The sequence below is a fragment of the Caloenas nicobarica genome, chromosome 4 (assembly GCF_036013445.1).
Source record: "Caloenas nicobarica isolate bCalNic1 chromosome 4, bCalNic1.hap1, whole genome shotgun sequence".
NCBI lineage: Eukaryota > Metazoa > Chordata > Aves > Columbiformes > Columbidae > Caloenas > Caloenas nicobarica.
In genome coordinates, this window is record NC_088248.1 from 7,909,909 (window position 1) to 7,926,088 (window position 16,180).

General features: G+C 37.2%; 1 protein-coding gene across 1 annotated transcript in view; it reads right to left on the reverse strand.

The window, feature by feature from the left end:
* The window catches only part of COL25A1 (collagen type XXV alpha 1 chain), a 313,540-nt gene that overhangs the window by 144,380 nt on the left and 152,980 nt on the right, over window positions 1-16,180 (reverse strand). The window contains exons 3-5 of the mRNA XM_065633974.1: window positions 9,841-9,885; window positions 7,696-7,703; window positions 5,466-5,492 (exon numbers count right to left, since the gene is read on the reverse strand). Coding sequence (XP_065490046.1) covers window positions 5,466-5,492; window positions 7,696-7,703; window positions 9,841-9,885 — 80 coding nt within the window. The remainder of the gene's footprint in view (window positions 1-5,465; window positions 5,493-7,695; window positions 7,704-9,840; window positions 9,886-16,180) is intronic.

A 16,180-nucleotide genomic window follows, 5' to 3' on the forward strand; every position in this document is an offset into this window, starting at 1 on the left:
AGATGAAAAACCCACAATCTTTGCACATTTCTTTTCTTTTGATTATTCCAGTTATGTTCATTTTACAACTGAGCTTCTATAGTATCTGAGGTTGAAAAACTTGAATTTGGATGGAATTAATTCTACATATGATATGTTTTATTTACAGAAAACAAACAAACAAACCAATCCAACAAAAAAACACCACCACCACCAACAACAGCAAAACCAACAGAATAAATACACTAGATACATCTGAATTGACACAAACAACTAAGATCTACCCTTTTTTTTTGGTAGACATCAAATCTGTTAGATGGAAGAAAAAAAGTCTTGCCAAGATGCTCTTTTATCATTATTTTTAGCAACACTAACAGAGAATAAATAAACTGGGAAAGCAGACATCCCACAGGACACCCTAATGAGAAAACTTTCTGCATCAATTGTCTTTTTCTTGTGCTAGAAATTGATTTATGCCACTTAGTTTTACAGAATATATAAAACACCTTGAAAATCAAACCCGTATTCCCCTAACTCTGTAGACAGCCTGGAATCTCCTATGAAAACTTTCCCAGTTCCAAACCTTGGTCATAGCCAAATAACTGAAATGTCATACCCACAACTTGTACTTCCAGTCATTGGCAGCTCCTGTAAGATATTAATCCTAATACCTCATGCACAGCTGAGAAATGTTCTCTAAGACTTGTGTGCTCTGATGATGTGCATGGAATTGGAGGCAGAGGCAAGAGGAAGAAAATCTCCAGGGTAAACTTCCCCTGCAGGTAAGCCGCCTACTGCTGATGCACAATGGTATTGGGTTTTCTCATTTTTAAACAGACAACACATAAATAATATATGTGAGAATATACAGTACCTTTTTAGAAGTTATTCCTGATACTGAATACTTGCCCCTAGTACCCACATCAGTATTTCTGTTTGGTTTTGCAGCTGCTTTATGTTTCCTAAAAATGAACGTGGGAAGAAGAGCAAGATTTCACAGTTGCTTAAGGCAAGCAAATACAAAGGAGTCCTCAAACAACCTGGTGGCCGCTTGGAATAGAAAGAATGAAAGCTCAAGGCTTTTCCCTATACAAAAGTGCTCTTTCCAAACTGCACAGAAAATTTACTGCATATAATTACATCTGAGTTTCATGATATGAAAGGCAGGATGGAGGAATGAAGAGAGAAGGGTTTGTGTGACACTGCTACTTACTATGCATTTGCCTACGTAGCCCTGATCTCTGACTGGAGACCCAGCAAAAACAATGAAATACGAGGCACCGCCAAAGACAAAGCAACACAGCAGGACAATAAAATGCCTTTTTCCAGTTTCTTACAACAGTAGTTTTCATGTTCTTCCACACCAGGTCTATTTCTTCAAACTCAAATCCCTCACAGCCCTTCTCTGTTCTACTGGAATTTTCCTTTCCTTTGGTAACTTGGGAACAAAAAGGGGGGTGAAGTGGAATCAGAGCCTTCCAGCAGCAACCTGAAATTCTTCACATATTTGGATAACAGCTTGTCGGATAGTATATTGGAACACGTTTTTACAGGTGCAAAAATCAAAAGTGTGATGATAAAGACATTCTCTAAGCTAGAAAGAATTATAACAATCTAAAGAATAATTGAAATTTTCTATCTGTAGTCCTAAGCTTAGCCAGTTATCTTCCTCATTCAGAAGTAAGTCTTTCAAAAGCTAGGAAAATTTTAAATTAAATGACAGGTGAAATTTCAAAGATCTACATTTCAGGCTCAACCAAGTGATGGTATTCTACAGTTACAGGAGAACAATCTCCAATCTAGACATGCCCTTTTCAGCAAGAGAGGAATCTGTCTACATTTCTTGAAGATGAAACAAGGATATTAGGAGAAATGGGATTTAACACAAGACGCATCATCACCTGGAACAGCCGTAACACTCCTCAGCTCCTAAAAGTCTTGTAAATGCACCAGTTGCTCTGCAGACCGACATCATGGAAAGATGTAGGAGAAATTTCCCTGGTCCTCTCTTTTATGAAGCAACGCTATATGGACATATTCATTTTCTAAGACTTTACTCTGAAGATAATGCAGCTTTACCACCATGTATGCAACAACTTCCAGGATGACATACTTTGATGTTGAGCTTGATCTGTACCCCAACTTGGGAAAAGGAATAGGAAAACATTTTCTTAATCTGCCTCAATTTTTTGAAGGAAAAATTAAGAAGTAGCTTCTACCCATTCAACCAGTTTATAAGATTCTTTTTCCCCTGCAGAGCACTACATGATTTGTATATTTGTCCTCTTCGCTGTATTCATAAGTTACTGGGGTTTTTCAGTAGTTGTGGTTTTTGTTGGGTTTTATTTTTTTCCAAGTTCTAGCATAATTTCTGAAGTGACATTGTCATACAAACCCCCCGCAGCAAATGCTAGTGTTCTCATTCTCTGTGCACTCATTTGTGCACTCTTTTGTTCTCTTTTATTTAAGAAGATGTGATAGCCTATTTCAATTTTAAACTGGAGTTGAAAGAGTTACAACTCTGAATTTGGTCACTGTCTGTTATACAAAGCTTTTAATGAGGAAAAAATGGAGCTGTACTAGTGTACACTTTTTATAGTATTCATTGTGCCTTACATAATAACCAATTAATCATGGCCTTATAAAACCCTTAATGTTACTCATTAGCAGTAAATTCAGCTTATTTTCTTGAGTTTTGATACTACATCTTCCTCGGAACTTAGATTTCTCACTGTAACTCTTTTTACTGTTATTATTATTTCTTAAGGTACCTTCAAAATTAGAATGAACACAGACAATGAAAACTTAGCCACTAGCTTTCGTGCAATTGTAATGTTATGTTTTAAGCCTATTGAATAGAGATCTTTTTTAGGTTATATGTGGAAGATATATCTCACTATTGTCACAGAGTGTCCTATAAACTCAAACAAAGATTAAAGCAAGAAGGCTTGTACAGGAGTTAAATAGAACTCTAGAGAAATAGCTTGAAACACTAATAGCCTTTTCATAGAGCTCTACAGGGCTATATAAGCACTTTTAAAGTGCATTGCACTTGCTGTTACATATTTGCCATTCAAAGCAGGAGGATACGGCTGTAACTGAAAGGTGCAAACACAGCCAAGCCAAATGATAACTTTCTAGAACCAAAGCCAAATTCTATTCCCAGTGATTCTCAAGCAGGAAGAGGTGTTCAATCAGTGCTAACCACTACTGAAGGCACAACTTTCGCCTGTGCATGCACGGGTGGCTGCATACATGCACAGAAATGCATTCAGACTGCAGTTTGCCCATAACAATGCCACTGTTAGACCCCGCAATTTCGATAACATGTTTTCCAAGGACCTTTACTGTCTTTGGATCCCACAACAAATCTCTTAAAGAAAACAGCTGGACCAGGACAGAGGCCTGAGCCTTCAGGCTGTAAAGAAAATTTTATTTTCAAACTCTCCCCATGGAGCCTATAAAACATGCATGAGTCCATCACTAATACATTCACTTACTTTCTCAACTTACACATTAGATCAAGAAGTTAAATCTATTTGGCTTTTGTGCTTGGTACAACATGAATTTTACCTGGGTGTGTAGACCATTAACTGGAATGAGGAACACCAAAGATGTTTAATTTCCACAGAATTTGTGACCTAAGAGCTTAAGTGCTAGTTTGTTGTCACTGTGGAACTTTTTTCTTTTAGATCTGGATCTTCATATATAGACCTCAGAGTTAGATGATAACCAAAAAAGGTTTTTTAGCAAGATTTTAACTCCGTCTTCTCCTCCACACACTTGTGCACTCACCTACATAGATGAAGCACTCTAAGTGAAATGGCAATGTGTACGCTGAAACCTGATAATGGTTTCAGTATATCCAAGCAGGTTTCCTGATACTGATGATCCATTCCTCACCAGCTGACTTTCAACTACTTGTAAGAGTAAAGATAGGCATTGGATGATGTTTCAGTAGTAGTAGTTCTCAGTAAAGTCTGCATGGCCAGCAGGTAGAGGGAGGTGATTCTGCCCCTCTACTCTGCTCTGGTGAGACCCTATCTGGAGTCCTGCATTCAGCTCTGGAGACCTCAGTGCAGGAAAGACATGGATGTGGTGGAGAGTGGCCAGAGGAGGCCACCAAGATGATCAGAGGCTGGAACACCTCTTCTGTGTGGAAAGCTTGAGAGAGTTGGGGTTGCTCAACCTGGAGAAGAGAAGGCTCTGGGGTTATCTTACTGCAGTCTTTCAATATATAAAGGGGGTATATAAGAAAAATGAAATATATATATATTTTTTTTTTTTTTTTTTTTTTTGCCAAGGCAAAGATTTTAAACAAAAGGAGGACAGGTTTCGATTGGACATAAGGAAGAAATTCTTCATGATGAGGGTGGTGAGACACTGGAACAGGTTGCCCAGAGAAAGTGTGGATGCCCCATCACTGGAAGTGTTCAAGGTAAGGCTGGATGGGGCTTTGAGCAACCTACGCTCCTGAAAGATGTCCCTTTCTATGGCAGGGGTTTGACTAGATGATCTATAAAGGTCCTTTCCAAGACAAACAGGTCTATGATTCCATGAAATTGTCCTCTATCTGCAGGTGTTCAAGGTATGCAATTTATATCTACCAACAGAAACATTTTTTAAATTCACTGAAAAATTAGGCATCTTTTATCTGAAATACATAAGCAAATCAGTATGGGATGAGCCTCCACGCTATCCTATCAAGTGCTTAAAGTAAGGTCATCAGCATACTTTAACAGTCACTATGTTGTGCATATGTGTTTTCTCTGAAATGTATCCACTAACATATTTTGTCACTTGGTTTCTAATACACATGTGACAGCAGGCGTATACTACTTTCCTTGAATGGGACACTGCAGTCAGCTTGCCTGACTACTTGGAAAAAAAAATAGATATATATATTTTAGAAAGATGCATTATTTCATATATTATTTTTTTCAAGCAATAAGTCCTAAAGATATGAATGAAACTGACAGAAAAATGAACAACATACATTATCAGAAAATTACTCCATGGTAGACAACACAGCCAGCAGCTAGAACCTCTGTAACAGCATTTTACGTTGCTCAAAATGCACTGAAGTCAAGAGAAACAGGGCACAGCTAGAAGAAAGGACTTAGAAGTTCCATATGGCAACTGTACAATTTTCTAACATGGAAAATTGAGATGCAGTGTCCCGCTAAAGAATTTTCTTAAATTAGAGTAAAAAAATAGTTTTCTATGCAAGAATGCAGAAGCTCAACACAAGCTGTGGACAATGTCAAACCATAAGTGCATTACATTTATGTATTGGAAACACTCAGGTTCTTTATAAAACTTCTCAAAGTTTTGTTGTTGTTGGCTTTAAAAAAAAAAAAGTCCTACATTTTGTAGGCATCTGAGAAACAGAAAAAAAAGTATTTTTGACAGTAATAAAGCAAAACCAAAATACAGCAACATGATTTTAGAGTAATATAAGCTATCATAAATATACAATGAGTTACCGGATAGCCATTTCGCCCTGGTAGACCCTGGTTGAATGAGATGAAATGGTATGACACACATTAACAACACAGTCATGACATATGACATAACAAACATGCAGAGTACATAACTGGCAAATTATAATTTGCATATTGATTAATCTTTGATATGTGATGATATTACAAACCAACAAATATGAAATAGGTACTACATAATGAAGAAATGAGGCTTTGGCAATGGCAATTACATGTCTTAACTTAAATAAACATTCTCATTAAAAGGCTACTGGCCACTTTGGATTCTCATTGAAATTCCTTTTGTTATGAAAAGAATTATCCAATGTAAACTGAAGGGTAATATGTGGTTAAGAGAAAAAAAAAAGGTCAATGCCTAGGCAGTAAAGTATTAGATACATAAGCTACCACTACAACACAGGTGCCAAAGAAGAAATTTGAGAATGCTATAACAGATCATTAAAAAAAAAAATGGAAAGCTCCAGCCTTTGACTGTTATCGCATGTTACATTCAGTAGTCATGTCCAAGGAAAATTAACATAGCACTGCACTGGCCTTTGAAACTACAACATACACCTAATTCCATGCAGTGCTATGTGGGATGTACAAATATTTGCTATTTTAAATGAAAATTATTACCACAGTGTCTCAGGTGAAAACAATAACTGAGTTCACAACAGTTGTCCCTAGCCAGACTGTAAGTGTCTATGAAAATAAAAAAGTGAATTAGGAACAGAAATTAAATTTTTAAATGCCTGGTAGCAACTTAAACCCTTACTGTCTCTCAGAAAAAGGAAGTCTTGCAAGTTTTGAGTATGAAACTTGGAATTTTAAGTCAGACACTTCTTAAAATTATTCGGTGTCAGGAGCTATTTCAGGTTTGTGATAATATTGCCATTTTTAAAAAATGGATGTGTATATACACAGTAGGGAGCTGAAGTAAAAGACATCCAGAATGAGGCACACAGTAAACTCTTGCCACCTTGTCTTGTTACAGGAAAATTGCTTCTATAATAATTTATGGTTGATCTTTGTGTTTAATGGGAAGGACTGCAAAAGAAACTGGGGAAGCCAGTGTTTCTTTCAGATAAGCAGCACCATTATGCATTAAGCCTGTCTTTTTGTGATGGCTTATTAAATGAATTAGCCACTATAAACTGCAAAATCACAGTCAAAATCTCTCAAGGATAAGTAGTATCACTGCTCAGTACATACAGTTAACAGTGAAATCATAAGGCCACAGCAGAAATTCAACATATTAATTCACTATTTTCAAATATGCATGTAGCATACAATAGACAGATAATCTGGTCCTGAAAATATTGTGAAAATACTATATCTATTGCAGAAAAAAAAATAGAAGTCTGCAAATACTATAAAAAAAATACTGTTCTAATGGTCACACTTTTACACCACATGGTGCACATGGATAGCATGAAAAATACAAATGTTTGAGATATATATGTTTTGTCCTGTTCTTCAAGTCAGACTTTTGACCTACCCTGGGAATATACAACAAATCAAACAAAACCCAACCAAACAAAAACAAAGCAAAAATCAAAACAACCAAAGAAACCCCAGAAGGGAGAAACTGTTCTCTTACAAACAGGATTAGGAAAAGATTCAACCAACTTACTAAACTGAATGTTATTATTTAATATTAATATTAATTTAATATTAATAATATTTAACATCAATATTATTTAACACTAATTTAATATTAATATATTTAATATTAAACATTAATATTTAATATTTTAGACAAGCACTTACTGGCTTCAGTAACAATTACACTGCAAGGAGCTGGACAGCCTGTGTAATTTCAAAGAACAAGGAGCCTGTATCCCAATAGTCTGTGACAGATGCAGGGGAAGTTACTAACCAGCAAAAGGCAGAGTGACTAGTCTGGACTTAGGATAGCATACTCACACATTTTTATACTGCAGTAAAATCTTTGTTTCCAAGTCATAGGCAAAATGAACATAACATACTTACATGGAATTATGATCCAAACTGCTATCTGGAGTGCTGAATATAAAGCTTTACTGGTTTAGAGACTTTTTCTGATTAAATTATCCAGCTCCAAGATGATTAGTGAGTGTTCACACTGCATAAGTATAAATATCAGAATTCCTTCTTGGTGATACATGACCATTTTATCACAGTGATAACTTAACAGGATCTAACAGATTGCTCCCTGATTCTGGAAGAACCAACAATGTATCACTGTACTTACAGGAGGTCCTGTGGGGCAGGAGAGAAGGAAAGAGGGTAAAAAAAAAAAAAAAAAAAAAAAAAAAAAAAAGAGAAAAAAAGAATATGTAAGCTTATGAAGTTATTAAAAAAAGACACATATGTAAGAAGCCCAGCACAAGGCCTCCTGAGGATTGTAAGTGAGCAATACTGCTTATACACTGTAGACATTTTCCCATTCAAGTGCTTTTTAGCTTTGGTTGTGCTTTGCAACTAGTATGGCTAACTTCTAAATGCATGTGCTTACCTTTACGAATCCTTCAATTACAGTCATGCAATCTTAAGCAAGTTGCTTCTCCATCCGTTTCCATGCAATTTCATGCCAGTACAAAATTACTAGCCAAGGACTACAATTTATTTTGTCAGAGTCCACATAAAGCATGTGTAACCACACCACCAGTTTCAGTTAGCCACGCAGTTGGCATTCGATCACAGATCAGCTGCAAAACTGCACAAAGTACCCTTGGCATTTAACCTGGGCATCTCATCAAGATGTACGAACACCGGCATCTTCCAGCCTTCCAGCTTTGCCTATGAGGGGAGGTTTCAGTGGCCACCTGACAGTGCTGAACTTTCTTTTCATCACCTTCCATTTTCAAAGCATGCATATAAAATGCTACCTATTGAAATGTCACACTTCGTGAAGTGATATTTGCACATTTTTTCAATTATTTAGACTCAAAGACCTTTGTGCAGCAGCTCTTGGAAACATTATCAAAGGGTCACGAATCAAATCTACTATTTCAGACTTATTAAGTTGAGCAGCTGCAGCTCCCAAGTCAATGGCATTTCATTAAGCTTTTATGCTTCTGTCTAATTTCTGAATAAAGTGAAGTGCAAAAGGAGTATAAAATGGCAGCAGCTGCACTTTGAGATTGCTTTTAATATTGACAGACTTCTGGTTTTAACAATGCAATTTTATTATCCAGTAACTAAGGTAATTTCTTTATCCTGGTAAACATTCTTAAAGAGTATTTTAAGGTCCAGGTCTGTTTTTAAATGAGAGGGATTAATTTCCTTTATTAATAGTTTAATATGTGTTTATTAGAGATGTAAAATGAATTGACAAGCTGCCTGCAAATTAATTGTCAGGATCCTTTCTAAGACAATCTTCATCAACAGAATTTCCTTCTGTACCATAGCATTTTTCTCTGAAGTAAATACTAACCCAACGCTGACTGGAAACACCAGGGTGATTTATATTAACCTTTAGCAGGGCTTGGCTTCAATTTTGTGATGCAGAAAAACACGGAAATAGTTTTTAAGATCCAGAGAAACGGTCATTTACAGAGATAAGAAAAGCTACGTAAGATTTGCAGAGATCAACTTGATCGGAAAATTTTCCTGACTGGCAGATTAGACAAGACAGCCAAGGAGATTTGAAACGCTCATTTTCTCCTGCATTGCCTGGGAAAAGCGCACCTTTCCGAAAGACTGAATCCCGCAAGGTAATCAAGAGATGCAGTTCCTGTGAATGTCAGCAGGAAGAGGTGCTCAGCATCTCTCTACATTGGCTGAAATGAAATTTCAATCTACACACCAACAGCAGGATTCTCTCAACAGCAGCTTCCCAGGTACAGGCTAACAAACCAACAAATCTTTTTCTTATTTCCATAAGAACTTAACTGCTACTCATTTCTAGCAAACAACAATTTCTCTCATATAGAGTAGTCTACTTATCACATCTTTTCCCTGAGTATTAACATCCTCATCATGAGGAATTTTATTTCTTTCTTTAAGTCCTTATAAAATTGTTCACCTCAAACCAAGGGAGCATGATGCAACACTGATTTACAGCGCTCCAACTACTGACTTAACGTGGAGTTATTCTAACTTGTGCAAGTGTGAGAAGACACCAAAGTGGTCTGACAATTACCGATATGTTACCAATGGTACCATGTCAAGCATTATGAAATGTGCCTATAAATTAATGACATTCACAACTAGAAAACTGTCTGGAAGGCCACCAGGTATATGCCAAGGGTCACAAATTTTTACCAGAGAAGTTTCAGCACTGTCTTCCAGAGCACACAAGCAATAACACTAAAAATGAAGGCATGCTGGGTACACATCCTCACAAAAGCACAGACAGCAAATAACTGTGGATCTTATGAAATTAAAAACTTACCAGTCTCTCCTCTTCTGCCCCGCTTACCTCTTTTCCCTGGAGGACCTAAAAAGAAGATGTAGGATTGTAAATATTTTATTGAAATTAGATGTAGAATATCATTGTGTTTGGATTGAAGGGTATTAAACATATGCATTACATGAAGCCCAGGGACTTTGGCTGAGCAGGGGTAAAAGATCATCAGAATAAGATTTTTGGAAGTTGAAGATAAAATTGACAGCTACATCACCTACTATAGGTGCTCTGAAAAAAGGCTGGGAGAAACTTTAAAGGTCATCCAGTTCATCCTTCTTTCTCAAGGAAAAAGTTAACCACATCTAAATTATTACTGCAACTTCCACAGGCATTTTTTCACCAGTATTTCATTGTTCTGACAAGTGGAACATTTTTCTTTATGTTCAACTTGCTGCACTGAAACCCATCAATTCTTGTGCTTTCTACCATGAACCCCAGAGAAGAAATTGCTCCTTTCCTTCCCTCAAAAAGAGACTTTGTATTCCTCAGAATTGCTACACTATTCCTTCAATCTTCTGAAACCAAACTTATCATGGGGTATTAAATTTCATCCAGTTATTCCTATATTAAGCCCAAAGATTAGCATTTGTTTATAAGAGCAAATCTAGCTTTCATCTGAAAATATCCAAGAGATGAAGAAACAATCAGGTGTCTTGCCATCCCCCAAACATCAACAACAATATATGTGTTGTTAGACACTAAGGTACTTTGCTTCTAGTCTATACCTGTTAGCTATAACAAAACGGTTTAGTCCCTGTATGCTTTTGCTTTCTCCACAAATATTTGCATACTATAGTCAGTGTCTCTGCCACCTCTAAAGAAAAAAATAAAACCATTTTTGTCCCTCATTTCTACACTCCAACCTTCAACATCCTTTCTAATCTGCAGCCATCGCTAGAACATTGTTCCTCCCTTCTTGGTGACCTTGAAATATTGTTCCTGAAAATGCAGGGATACCACACTTGCACTTCTCCTTGTACGGCTCAGAAGAGAGGCAGCAGCTGCGGTGGTGACACTGAGGACTGAAATGCTGCTGCTCTGAAGAGAGGACCACAGGTGGGACTCTCAAAGTTGCTGAAGAGGGGCAAGTGCACGGGTGGAATTTCCAAAAGCAGCGACGCATGCAGGAGCACAAGTACCTCTGCTGCGGTTGTATCTCATTGTAACAGATATTAGGTGCACATGTGTTCTTGTGCAAAGAGTTAAACAACTGTCTGCTACTTTAAACAGCTACAAGATTTTCAAATCGTCTGAACTATCATCCCATAGCTTTTAAATGCATACGAATGCCAAATCTTACTTTGTACTTACTTTCCACTATTTGTGGAAATCTGGCTTAAAAGACTAAGATGCTGAGATGAAACATCAGTCATATTTCGATATAGATGTAAAACAGCATTAGTTTGGTGGAGAAATAAAAGAATGTTAATTAAAAGAAAAAAGAAAAAAAAAAAAGAGAATCAGCTCCTGCCTTGAAGGTAGAGACGTTAATTCCTACCACAACATTATAAAGCTCACTAAAATCCTTACTTCTTGTTCTAATCATTACAGTAGTGGCATAATGCAACAAAACAATACTATACAAAGCAAGAACAGCATAGGATATTCCTTATCAACAGCATACTTAACAAGACAAGAATATTTTGTTATTGTACACTAAAAAATAACAGAAGTGTCGGTCCAGCATGGAGAACCTTGCAACTTCCTCCTGAAACACTCTAGTTTCTGCAAGAGATAACTATGAAACTTCTTACACAGGTAATGGCATGTTACAACACATAATAAGTTTCTGTACATGCATACTTTTTTTTTTTTTCAACTAACACTGAAACGTATGAGAGTCCCTGTGCGTGCACATACCTCTGCAGGAGCCCTCAGTGGAGATTGCCTGGGCTATCCCCAAGTTCACAAGACAGCTGTGCAGCAATTTGGGCTGAACACAAGCACGGATGCACAGGAGAAACTTCTAAGGTTCTTCACCAGGTAATGACTTGCCTTTCGGCATTTAACAAGAAAAGATTCTCATCCTGTTTTGCAGAACGTTATTTTAAAAAATTTTAACTGTGCTATAGGCATGCACAGAACTTTGAAATTAAAAAACTTCAGCTACAGACCAGCAAAAGGCATTAAAGCCACTGACAGAAAACCCTGAAGGTAACTTATGTTAATTTTAGGAAGGAATTAATTTTGTGCAGCAAACCAAATTTTCATAGAGCATTAAATTGCCAGTTGAGTAGCTGTGTACAGTGACGGCAAAGACGGGCTTCGGTTCAGTTCTTCCTTCTGACATCACGCGCCGAGCCCTTCTAAGCCTGGAATTACTAGATTCAGATGTAAGTATCAGTCACCAGAAAAATGCTGGTTAATATCGTATTTCCAAAGTAACTGTAGCACTGAAGTTAGGAGAATTCCTCTGGACTTATACCAGCAATAATGAAATCATACCACTGCCTCGACCTCTGGTTCATCAGGCCAAAAGTATTTAAGGGCCACAGAGCGATGTGAATCACTTCTCCCTCTCATTACAATCTCTGCACTAGTCAGGTCTCCGTCAAGGTGGTGGCATCAGCAAACTGTGAGATGAGAGGTCGATCTTGGGGACTATTTGAGGAAATAATTTCTATTTATTAATTTATTACCAATACAAAGCAGCTCATCTTAAACATTTAATCACAGATGGTTCCAGTTCACAACAACGTTAATGCTGACATTTAAAGCCATCACTAGATGACTAACTCAAAAACTACATGAGCTTTCATGTTTTCCAGAACAGGCTTCTTTCTCTAAATCATAACTGCTAACATCGTATGTTGCTCCAAGAGTTTCCAGCTATCAGAACACTGGGCATTTTGCTATAAATATTAATTTTCCATCTGTCTATGGTTTTATAAGTTTGCACTAATTGGAGGATTTGGTGGAGATTCAGTGCAGCAGAAGGAGCAGTGAATAGAGTTATACTGAGTGCAATGTCATCCTATAACAACTCCACAGATTTTTTACAGTTTGTGCAAGGCACACAACGTATGACTGGACTATTCTGAACTTTCTTGCTGGGGGTAAAAATCTCTCTAGAATAGTATCAGAAATGTCCATGCTGAATTGAATTTAATCCAGAGTATTTTAAAAGTAGATTGCTTTGAACATCTTTTTATATTAAAAATATAAAACTTAGAAAGAAAAACAGAAGTTTGAACCTCAGTGCAGTGAGCTGGGTTAATAAAGATTAATGATTCTGAGAGAGAAGCAAAAGCTGCTTTATAGTAGCCAACTTTGCCAATATCTTGTTTTCCAAAGCTCGCTAGATTTACCTATAGGTAAGGAGTAAGAGTAAAATGCCAGAAGATAAGCTGGTTTTCATTTTTAATTTAGCTTAGCTTAAAAATATTTGAAATTATTATATTCTTCAAAAAACATTTATGAATCTAATTTTTATGAGCAGAAAGTTTAGAAAGGTGGGGTTTTTTTTTTCATTCCAGTGTCACAAAATATTAATGCCACTGCCATTCCACACCTACAAAGGGAATTCTGAAAATTAAATGGGACGGGGCGGGGAAGGTGTGGTGTGTATATTTCCAAAAGGTAAGAGTCAATTACTTCTCCATACTTCTCCGAATTTATCTTCTCTAGATGTCAGCTGCTCAAATAGTTTTGCCTTTCTTACATACTCATAAGAAACTCAAAACCAAACAAATCTCCAAACCAACCAACCAAAAAACAACTACACCCACCCCACCCACAACTGAGTTCAGCCACATAACAGCTTTGGACTTGACCCTTGATATTTTAATTGAAATATCAGCAACGAAAAGTAAGAAGTCAATAATAAGGCTGTAACAAATTATTCCTTCCCCCTCCCCCAAAAGTCCTCCAATTAAAACTCAAAATCCTTCTCAATCTTCACTATAAGTATCTGCTGAAATAGCTGCATATGAAGTACAATTGTAGAAACCATGTAGGAACACGAATGTAATTATTAACAGGTTTTCCAAGACATTTTCAAAAATATTTAGCACAACTTTGGTGACATTCACCTCCTAGTAATGGGTATTCTAATCTTTGCAATCAGAAATCCCAGATAATAGCGAACCAAATCAGAAATGATTAGTACAGATAGACTATGGTCAGATCATTGCTGCGGTCCTGGAGAGGTTGCCTCACTATGCTTTATTCCTTTTTAATAATTTAGTAATTTGTCCTCTATGTGCACGGCAGCACCAGAGATCTACAGCAGATCTACTAATTTTTTTACTGCTATATGGGCGACAGTTTTTACTAGAGGAAAGCAGATTACAATTGCATGTACTCCACTATATGCCTTGCCATCTAGCAAAAAAGGTCACATAAATCAGCTACACACCTACAGAAAGACTCAGCCATGCATTTAAGCTTTAACAGACAAGAGAATCTATCTCAATCTGACAGTTAAGAACACCATAATTCTTAATTTTAGATCCATGTATATTTTTAAAATCAGATACAACAGATGAAAACCACACTCTCTTAAAATTGTTTATTATTGCATTTTTCCAGTGCTTGGGGTTGAATCATGAGTTAAACTATGACATCACTAATTTATTAAAGACACAAAAATATAAAGATAGCGTACCACTGTTCACACATTAGACAACAAAAGCAGGATTTTCTTCAGCTCTCCATCTACTTTCTAAAAAAGAACATTCCAAAGCATGAACAGTGTGTCCTTGCCCAAAGGGAAAAAGGATTGACCTCTCAAAAGCCTAAAACAAGAATAGCGTCTTTCTTCTCTGAGATACATTTCTGGCTATAGAAGAAGTAATTTATACTATAATAATGCATATTTATGAGGCGCTAGAAAAACTGGGCTCTGGTTTTAATTGGTATGAATCAAGTTACATATTTCACATCAGCTAAGAAGTTTGAAAACAGAGGAACAGATGATGTGCATTTTGCCTATGTCAAGTTTTGGCTCCCTAACTTTCTCTTAATCATCTGAAGTATAATCTTATGCTGTTAAGGAGATAGATTCAATAATTAAGTGGCCCAAACTGGTAGAGGAAGTCACGCCGTAACAGTTGGGTCTTTCAAAAAAAGTACATATTCATCTTCAGATCTAAGGGTGGAACTAGCACATTATTACACTGGCAACGCTTGTATTCTGTCATTTATTGATATATTTACAGCAAACAAATTCTATTTTTCAAAGCAGCAGATTGGGAAAAAAAAAAAAGAAAAAGAAAAAAGAAAAAAACACTTGGTGGATGAGACCTGGAGTCCCTCTGTCAGCATCTGCCAGGCACATCAAGGTGCTTTGCAATTTGGTCATCAGCTGATCTAGAAAGTCAAGTTTTTCCTAATTTCGGAGAGAAGTACCATGGCATTATCAAGTCAAAAGAAAAGGATTTACCCATCTCAGGTTATACCAAACTCTAATTGGTACCATTGTCTCTGTAAATAAGAGCTCCTACACCAAACTGGTGCACTAACCTAAGGATAACAGAAGAGTTCAGAATCCAGTTTCCTGTTTTATTAATGCTCAGGACCTTGCTCACTTGTAGCTTGACACACATACTTAGCTAGTTAAAAGTAATGAACATTACATATATACGTGAAAAGAATAATATTTTCCTGGCCATTTCAAAGGACAGCCATTTCACACGTAGTTTATAGCAACACAAGACTTTGCCTGTCAAATCAGAAAAATTAATTGGCACAATTACATTTTCAGAGTAAATCCTGAGCAACTTTGTCATTGTGGTCAGTTAGTAGAATTACTTTAGTATCATTAGGAATAAAACTGCCAACTTTGCTGAAATCATGTGATTAAAATATCTAGAACTCAGCTGAACTAAACCAACCAAGCCACCCAAACTATCCTTGTTGATTCAACTGTAACACTGGCAAAATAACGACTGTTGGCTGCATTGAAAGCTCCGTCACCCAAATTTGTCAATGGATTCAACACTCTCTACTTCCAGAGAACAACCCAGCTGCCATCATTAAATCCCATTCCACAATTCTCCCTGTTAAATAAACTCAGAAAGGACTTACGATACCACACCAAACAGAGCCAACCCCTTGCTGCTCACAGAGAACTGCTTCCCCCACCAACCGAACCCCCTGTGTTTCACAGCCGTAGGAGCCCTGAGGGAGAGTGCAGGCCAGCAATGCATGTAGGCAGCAGAGCAGAGCGGCAGCTACTGAGCCCAACGCCTTCTCCTGTGACATGGCTGTGCCACGAACAGCATGGTGGCCCCCATCCTGCCAGCTTTCTCCTGCTGAAATGGTCACTGACTTCAGCAAACAGCACTGAACCATCGCGAGGGGATGAGCTCTCAACCGATGGGCG